The following is a 9821-nucleotide window of genomic DNA, read 5'->3' as shown; positions in this document are numbered from 1 at the left end:
TAGGGGAGTTCTATTGTTAGTTTCCTGAGGAACCTCCACACTGTTTTCCAGAGGGGCTGTACCAGTTTACATTCCCACCAACAGTGTAGGAGGGTGCCCGTGTCTCCACATCCTCGCCAGCATCTAGAGTTCTCTGATTTGCTCATTTTAGCCACTCTGACTGGCGTGAGGTGGTATCTCAGTGTGGTTTTGATTTGTATTTCCCTGATGAGGAGGGACGCTGAGCATCGTTTCATGTGTCTGTTGGCCATCTGGATATGATCCTATTTCTTGAATTGAAAAATGTGATTAAAAATTGGAGGGGCCTGGGTGGTTCAGTCAGTTAAGTGTCTGACTCTTGATTTTGGTTCAGGTCATGATCTTGGCTCAGGTCGTGATCTCTGTTTGTGGGATTGAGCCCCAGGTCAGGCTCTGCCCTGACAGGATAGAACCTGCTTGGGATTCTCTCTCTCCTACTCTCTCTCTGCCCCTCCCCTGCTCATGCTGTCTCTCTCTCTCTCTCTCTCTCTCTCTCTCAAAAATAAATAAAACATTTAAAAAATTAAAAAAAACTTTCCAATGTGAAGGGGCACATTGCACCCCAATATTTACAGCAGTACTACCAACAATAGCCAAATTATGGAAAGAGCCCAAATGTCCTTCAGCTGATGAATGGATAAAGGAAATGTAAAGTGTGTGCATAAAATATATACATACGTTTATATATATATATGTATACATGTCCACAATGGAATATTAGCCATCAAAAAGAATGAAATCTTGCCCTTTGCAACAACATGGATGGAGCTAGAGTGTATTATGCTAAGCGAAGCTAAGTCAGAGAAAGACAAATACCATAAGATTTCACTCATATGTGGAATTTAAGAAGCAACATAGATGAACATAGGGGCAGGGAAGGAAAAATAAGATAAAAACAGAGGGAAGCAAATAAGACTTAACTATGGAGAATGGAAGGTTGTTGGAGGTAGGCAGGATGGGCTAAATGGGTGATGGGTGTTAGGGAGGGCATCTGGGATGAGCACTGGGTGTTTTATGTATGATTAATCACTAAATTCTACTTCTGAAACCAAAACTATATGTTAACTAACTTGAATTTAAATAAAATCTTGGAAGAAAAAAAAGATCATGTATATCAGAAAGATTTTAAAGTGATGGATATGTAAATGTGTGGTATGTTTAGAAATGAGTGTTAGAAAATCTTAGAGTTTTACTTGCTCTGATGCAAATAAACAATGCAAAATGATAGAATGATGTATAAGAAAAAGCATGTTTGCATTTTCCCAAGTAAGGAAAATTCTACAACATGAATTCTTATTTTTAAGATAACTTCCTGTGCTGCTTTATGAAAGCTTATTTAAGTTAGCTTCAGGACCAGATGGCAAATAGCCAAAAATTTTTTTAAATGTACGAATTGTTCTTTGTTTTCAAGTTGTATACCTTAGTCTGTAAGGATCACCCATTACCTTCCAAACTCGTTCAAAAGTTACTCATTACTTCAATTTATACAAAGAAATAAAGTGACAAGGTAATGTTTAAAACTTTAGTTTCATTCAGTCTCTATACTTTTTTAAGTTTTATTTATTTTGAGAGAGACAGTGACCTAGCGCATGCAAGGGAGGGGCAGAGAGGAAATCTCAAGGAGGCCCCACACTGTCAGCAGAGAGCCTGATGCAGGGCTCACATCCAGGAACTGTGAGATCATGACCTGAGCTGAAATCAAGAGTTGGATACTTGAGACACCCAAGCACCCCGAATCTATGTTTTTAAGTTATTACCTGGAATTAAGAGAAGTAAAAAGTTGATCAAACTGTTTCTCCAGAACCTCTATAAGACTGACTGTTTCCACTTTTGTTTGATTGTGTAGGTGTTCAAGCATCTGGAAAGAATATAATACAAAGACCTAATTTGGTATTTTTACTTTATAGAAATTATTCTGTTCAAATAATTTTAAAAGTAAAAGGTACTTATTGGAATTTTCAAAATAACAACACAAAGGAGATTAGGTGATAAAAATGGAATAAGTTACAAGGTTCCAACTTTAAATCCTGTTACTTGTCATCAAGATCACATCTTTGTTGACACTGTGTACTAAGAAAATGGCAAAAATGCCTAGAAAATCCACCAAGTTTTCTAAATTTCTTATTCCTTTTTATCATTACCGGAAGAGCCATTCTGGATAGCTGAGTTGGTCTCTGTTAGGATTCCTTAAATGAAACCACCTTTAATATAGAATATTAAAAAAACACTTGAATTAAAATGTTAACTATTCCAGATCTTTCCTTTTTTTTTTGACAAAGAATTGTTGCTTAATATGTGACCCCTTTTTCCCTTCCAATTTCTCCCCTTTAGAATAGGAATGTGTATCCCATACCTGTCCAACCAATGTTGAACAAAATGAATCATGCTCTGAGCCCTAGCCATACCTGATTTAGAAGATATTCAGATGAGATTCTGGATTTAGACTTGATGTTAGAGTGATGAGGTCAATGTATTTTGCATGTGAAAAGGACAGGAGTCTGGAGGTGGAGTTCAGAGGGCAGGCTGTTATGGGATGAATTTTGTCTGCCCTCCTCCCAAATTCACATGTGTTGAGGTCTTAACTCCCACATCGGCTATACTCTTGATTGCTTTGGTTGTGAATTTGTTGTTACTTGGTGCTTAGGAGCTTACTTTTGTCACCAAGTGAGTCTCTCTTTTGGGGAATGGAGTAAGGAAGGAAAGAGAATAAGACTCCATTAGGGTATAGAGCCAACTAATAAGAGGTGTCAGAAAGATGATCTGCAATACTTTCAAGAACAAAATTGGCTCACAGCAAGAAAGAATCATAGTTCCTAAATAGTGCTCCAATCTCAGTAGGCTGCTAACACAACAATGCTAAGAGACCAATCTCAGCAGGCCATGGAAGTTTTCCATTCTTCTGTATGTTTCTCTACCATCAGATTATCATTTTCAGTAACTCAGTGCTAAGCTCTAACTTCAGTGATAATACATCCAAATGAACACATCTAAAGAACATGCCTTAATTCACAATAGACTTTAATCATTCAAAATGCTTACTTTTACAGCAATACTTAATTGTTCAAAATTATAGCCTGCTATCTTCAATGCTTCATCAATTTCTTCTGCAGTTTTAGTTTCCTAAAGGGGAAGGGAAAGGGGGACCACATACAAATATAAAAACAGATACTTAGATACACTGTATTAGCTGCAAAAACATCAAGCTACAATTTTGGTTACAAAAGCAACAGTTCACCACAGAATTCTGAAAACAATAAAAATAACACTTTCAATCCTACTTATCCAGAAATTTAAAACAATTAACATTTTAGAGTTTTGATTATAGTATTCCATAGAGACCTTTTTGAAAAAATGGAATATTCTGTAACTTAAAACTATTTTGAAAAATTATCATGGCAATAATTGCACATACATGTAAAAATTAAGTTTTTAAAGAAGATTATAATTTGGCTATGTTAAAAAATATTTTTAATTTTCTGAGAGAGTATGAACGATAAAGGGGCAGAGAGAGAAGAAGACACAGAATCCAAAGCAGGCTCCAGGCTCTGTGTTGTCAGCACAGAGCCTGATGTGGGGCTCGAACCCACAAACTGTGAGATCACAATCTGAGCTAAAGTTGAACATTAAACTAACTGAGCCACCCAAGTGCCGCTGGCTATGTTAAAACATAAACCTGAAGTAAAAGATAGCAAAATTAAGTGCTTCCTCCCTTCCCCAAGCTCACTAAAGATCTCTTTAATAATAGTATTTTGGAATTTATTCTATTTCTAGTCTTAAACTAAAACAATGCATTATTGTACAGTAACAGGTAAGATTCAATCTTCCAACAATAACATCATCATCATCATCACCACAGCAAATGTTATTAGGCCTTTTGGCTGCCATTAAAATGATTGGAAAAATCACCTTTAGAATTTAAAACTTGAACTTTATACAAGTTTCATGTAATATGGATTCAATAACTAGGTTCAAAGGGAACTTACGTATGCTAAAATGTCAAGAACACTACAGAGTTGGTCAAAGGAGAATGGGCTGCCTTAGGAAGAAATGAGAATTGTTCAAGCATATTTAGTATAAAACAAGAGATTCAAGTAAGGAGTGTAGGTTTACCGCTTACCTTTAAGCTTCCAAAAAAAATCTATAATTATAGGAACCTTGAGAAGAGAGAAGAGTTAAGCTACCAGACACAAAGTAAAAATGTTTGGTTTCATCTTACTTCACAAATAACATTTTTCCATACCGCCATTACAGTTGAGGAGTTCAAAATAGTCCTGTGTGTGGATGCTGAATGTTCCAAACCAATAGTTAGCTGATCAGGTGTCTTTTTAAAGTCCTGAGAACAATTCTTTATCCTGAAAAACGTCAAGTATGTTATTTTAAATACCACATTAATACAACAGTTTTAACCTTCTATTCTCATTTTTACTGTCCATCAAAAATAATTCATGATATATTATATAACAACATTACTGTGGGTTCTCATTTATGATAAGCAAAGAGAGGGAAGCGATGGCTAAGTAGGCTACCATATAAAACTTAACTTTAACCAAGAATCCAACTTCTTAGAAAATCCCTAAAAATAAGAGCTTACAGTATAAATTGTGCTTTAGTCTCCTAGTTACCTCTCTTTCCCTAATATTTTTTGGTAGAAGTGTTGATAGTCACTGAACTGTCTTGAAGCTCAATTCCTCATACACAAATGACAGCTATTAAAAAAATGTACTTTTAGGCCTAGATAATTTACAAGAAGGTAATGAATTTACCAGGTAAGTTAATCTGCAAAGAAAAAGTTCAATTTCTTATCTACACATGCTAGAGTTTCTGCCCATTTTTTTTTTTTTTGGTCCTTTTTTTTTTTTTTTTTAACTTTTTGGGCTTTTTTTTTTACACAGTTTATTGTCAAGTTGGTTTCCATATAACACCCAATGCTCATCCCCACAAGTGCCCTCCTCCATGCCCATCTCCCCCCTCCTCCCCCATCAGCCCTCAGTTTGTTCTCAGCATTCAAGAGTCTCTCATGGTTTGCCTCTCCCCTCTCCCCCATTTCCCCCCTTCTTCTCCACTTTGTTCCTCCGTCAAGTTCCTCCTAATCCTCCTATACGTGCAAACATATGGTATTTGTCCTTCTCTGCCTGACTTAGTTCCCTCAGCATAACACCCTCAAGGTCCATCCATGTTGCTACACATGGCCAGATTTCATTCTTTATCATTGCCATGTAGTATTCCATCATATAGATAAACCACATCTTCTTGATCCATTCATCNGAACATTGGGGTACATGTGCTCCTATGCATCAGCACTCCTATATCCCTTGGGTAAATTCCTAGCAGAGCTATTGCTGGGTCATAGGGGAGTTCTATTGTTAATTTTTTGAGGAATCTCTATACTGTTTTCCAGAGGGGCTGTACCAGTTTACATTCCCACCAACAGTGTAGGAGGGTGCCCGTTTCTCCACATCCTCGCCAGCACCTAGAGTTCTCTGATTTGCTCATTTTAGCCACTCTGGCTGGTGTGAGGTGGTATCTGTGTGGTTTTGATCTGTATTTCCCTGATGAGGAGGGATGCTGATCATCGTTTCATGTGTCTGTTGGCCATCTGGATGTCCTCTTTGGAGAAGTGTTTGTTCATATCTTCTGCCTGTTTCTTCACTGGGTTGTTTGTCTTTCGGGTGTGGAGTTTGGTGACTTCCTTATGGATTTTGGATATTAACCCTTTATCTGATATGTCATTTGCAACTATCTTTTCCCATTCCGTTGGCTGTCTAGTAGTTTTATGGACTGACTCCTTTGCCTTGCAGAAGCTTTTAATCTTGATGAGGTCCCAATAGTTTATTTTTGCTCTTGATTCTTTTGCTTTTGGGGATGTGTCAAGTAAGAAGTTGCTGCAGTGGAGGTCAAGGAAGTTGCTTCCTGCTTTCTCCTCTAGGGTTTTGATGGTTTCCTGTCTCATGTTCAGGTCCTTTATCCATTTTGAGTTTATTTTGGTGTATGGTGTGAGAAAATGATCTAGTTTCATAGTTTTTGCCTATTTTTATCTTTATATCTCCCCATATTAGCTAACAAACAGTAAGCTCTTGAGTGTTTACTTAGTAATAAGCCTATGACAATTTTATAGAAGAAACTATGATGTTTAAATATATTACCCTTACAGAGAGAATAGACTTAAATAATTTTTAAACATTCAATTACTCTGAAAAGTATTAATGTTCCTGAAAACATGTGAATGCATTAGCCCCAAGAAATCCAATTTTCAACTTGTGTTTCAAAATATTAAAGATAAATCAGGAAGAAAATACATTATGTATCAAAGGAGGTCTATTTAAAAATAAACAATTATTTTAAACCACACTCTACTGAAATTTAGGAATAGGAGGTTCTAACATAAGTATACTTGTTATGGAGAATTTAAAAACATTACTTTGGAAAAAAAATTTGTGTACTTAAAATGGATTAATCTGCTTCTGAAAGCGAAACTTCACTTTATAACCATATTAGATATTATATATATCTAGACAAGCATATAATCAGACTTAACTTACATAAGTTTTACAAAGTCAGAAAATTTCACATAGAAGTCTAGATCTCTATCTTCTCTTGGGGTAATAAGAAGGAAGATTTGGCAACACTGGATTTGTCATTAAGACACAGCAATAATTGGCTGGAGCTGAAAACTGGCCACTTCCTTCAGACGGGCCTTCTTTCATCTACCATAATTCATCCCACTCATTGTTAAACTCTGTCTCCCTTACCCAGTAAAATCATCTGCTGGACTCCTGGAGGTACTCAAATTTGTGAGGCCACTGACTCACATGGAACCAAAAAGATTCCTAAAGATCTATTTTAATCATTTCACACAGAGCATATGGAGGAGATGCCTGGAGGAATTACACACATAGGGGGTGGCACTCAGGAGGCCAGAGCTCCACGGGTTCTGGGAGTGCCCCACTGCCGGACTTTAGCTAAGTGGTTTACTACCTGAAGGGAAAACTAACTGTGCTTTTGGTTTCTGCTTAAGTACCTGTTGAAGTCTGGACAGAGAAGCTGCAGCAGTTATGTGAAAAGCCATAAAAGCTAAGTGTAAAAAATTTTGGATTTTATTTAGATAGGCAATGAAGAAGCACGGAGCAGGGAAGACTATGGATGTTAGAAGAAGGTAGTCAAAAAGAACTAAAAATAGAAATGAAAGATAAATTATGGATATGGAAGATACTACGGAAGTTAGAGTTTATAGGAGACAAAATGAATGAGATATGAGGAAATGGGGTGATTCAGAGATATCAGTGCCATTAACAAAACTGAAAGGTTTCAAGGAGTTAAGATGGTGGAGAAGTAGGGAGACCAGCAGTTCCCTCGTCCCTCAAACACAGCTGTATTGAGGTCAGAGCACGTGGAACACACAGGAAATCTGCGGAGTGACAGAAAAATCTCCACAGGAGGGAGAGAGCCCACAAGAGGGAGACAGCTTGGCGGGACAGAGATGTGTGTATTCAAATTGGGGGACATAAAACATGGGCATGAAGGGGAGGGATCCCTTTATGTAGAGAGACAAAAGGGAGAGAAAGAGATGCTACGGAGCGCGGTTCTGTGTTAGGACAAGAGAAAAACCGCTCCAGACCACGGACCAGGGAATGAGAAATACAGACAGTGCCAGTCTCTACTTTGCAAACAGCCTTAAGAGCTGAAGAATGGAGTTTTCTAAAGTGTGACTTCCTCCAGATGGTGTGCGTGTGCCGTGTGCACACTCCTGGGGTGGAGAAAAGCCACTCTGGGGCATGTAAATGTTCTCAGGGGCGCCCTGGGAGAGAACAGTCCCTTCCCTGGAATATTGTGGGAAGAGGGTATATTACCCCTCCAAGGACAAAAGGGGTGGCAGAGTGGTGCCACCCCAGAACCCAGTCCTCATGGTGTGGGATCCTTCAGCCAATCACGTAGGAGGCACAGGAGAAGTGTGGAGCAGGACAAGCCGGCACTACCCTGTGAGAACAGCATAGTTTGAGACTCCTGGTCTGAAGAGGAGAGCCTGAGGTGTCGCAATTTCCCCCCCCCATCATCAACACAGTGGGGGTTCAAGGAACAGGACAGTAGCCCCCAGTGGAGGCAGGACCACTTATACCAAACCCCACCCCTCCATGCCTGGCAACTGCTCATCTACTGGAACGAAACTGACCCAAAGCAGCTAGCTGGCGTCTCCTCCAGACCAGCACAGCCACTGGTACCAGGCACCAACAGACAACTGTCCTGAGGTTTTAATTTTTTAATGTTTACTTATTTTTGAGAGAGAGGCAGACCACAAGCAGGAGAGGGGCAGAGAGGGAGGGAGACACAGAATCTGAAGAGGCTCCAGGCTCTGAGCTGTTAGCACAGAGCCGGACGTGGGGCTCGAACTCAAGAACTGTGAGATCATGACCTGAGCACAAGTCAGACACTCAACTGACTGAGCCAAACAGGTGCCTCTGTCCTGTGATTTTGTATGTTAGTCTGTTGCTCTTTTTTCTCTTTCTTTCCATCTCTTCTCTCTCTCTTTTTCGTTATAATCTCTTTCTTCCTTTGGAATCAGGTTCATACTTTTGGATTTGATTTTGGGTCAAAATATGTATATATGTCATAATTAAGAGATCAAGAAGAGCTGACAAATGTGTTTTTGCCCCCAACATGGAGACCTCCAAATATATAAATCAATTAATCATAAACATAAATAAATGTATAGACAGTAATACTGTGATTGTAGGGGACTTTAATACTCCACTTACAACAATGGGCAGATCATCTAGGGAGAAAATCAGTAAGGAAACAATCCCGCTGAATGATACATTGGACCAGATGGACTTAACAGATATATTCATAACTTTTCATCCAAAAACAGCAGAATACACATTCTTCTTGAGCGCACATGAAACATTCTCTAAAACCTCATATACTGGGTCACAAAACAGCCCTCAAAAAGACAAAAGGATTGAGATCATACAATGCATATTTTCAGATCACAATGCTAAGAGACTTAAAATCAACCACAAGAAAAAATTTGGAAAGCCTCCAAATACTTGGAGGTTAAAGAACACTCTACTAAAGAATGAATGTGTTAACCAGGAAATTAAAGAAGAAATTAAAAAAATACACGGAAACTATTGAAAATGAAACCATGACAGTCCAAACCCTTTGGGATGCAGCAAAGACAGTCCTAAGAGGAAAATACATTGCAATTCAGGCTTATCTGAAGGGATAAGAAAGGTCCCAAATATACAACCTAACCTCACACCTAAAGGAACCAGAAAGACAGCAGCAAAGAGAGCCCAAAACCAGTAGAAGAGAAATAAGAGAGATTAGAGCAGAAATAAACAATATAAAATCCAATAAAACAGTAGAACAAATCAATGAATCTAATAGCTGGTCTTTTGAAAGAATAAACAAAATTGATAAGCCCTTAGTCAAACTTCCCAAAAAGAGAGAGGACCCAAATAGACAAAATCACAAATGAAATGAGAGATCACAGCTAGTACCACAGAAATACAAATAATTATTAGAGAATACTATGAAAAATTATATGCCAACAAACTAGATAACCTAGAAGAAAGGACAAATTACTAAACACACACTACCAATACTCAAATGGAAAGAAACAGAAAATTTGAACAGACCCAATACCAGCAAAGAAATTGAACTGGTTATAAAGAATATCTCAAGAAATAAGAATCCAGGACCACATGGCTTCCAGAGGAATTCTAACAGGCATTTAAAGAAGAGTTAATACCTATTCTTCTCAAGCTTTTCTAAAAAGTAGAAATGAAAGGGGCGCATGGGTGGCT

At 38.2% G+C, this 9821-nt stretch overlaps 1 protein-coding gene across 1 annotated transcript in view; it reads right to left on the bottom strand.

Moving 5' to 3' along the window:
• RNF17 (ring finger protein 17) overlaps nt 1-9821 on the bottom strand; it is a 121627-nt gene that overhangs the window by 91861 nt on the left and 19945 nt on the right. Inside the window, exons 4-6 of the mRNA XM_039256942.1 lie at nt 4259-4370; nt 3058-3138; nt 1776-1876 (exon numbers count right to left, since the gene is read on the bottom strand). Coding sequence (XP_039112873.1) covers nt 1776-1876; nt 3058-3138; nt 4259-4370 — 294 coding nt within the window. The remainder of the gene's footprint in view (nt 1-1775; nt 1877-3057; nt 3139-4258; nt 4371-9821) is intronic.

This window comes from Hyaena hyaena, unplaced genomic scaffold (genome assembly GCF_003009895.1).
Source record: "Hyaena hyaena isolate Hyena2069 unplaced genomic scaffold, ASM300989v1 scaffold_602, whole genome shotgun sequence".
NCBI lineage: Eukaryota > Metazoa > Chordata > Mammalia > Carnivora > Hyaenidae > Hyaena > Hyaena hyaena.
The sequence above is the reverse complement of the archived record's forward strand: the minus strand, read 5'-3'. Positions and strand labels throughout refer to the sequence as shown.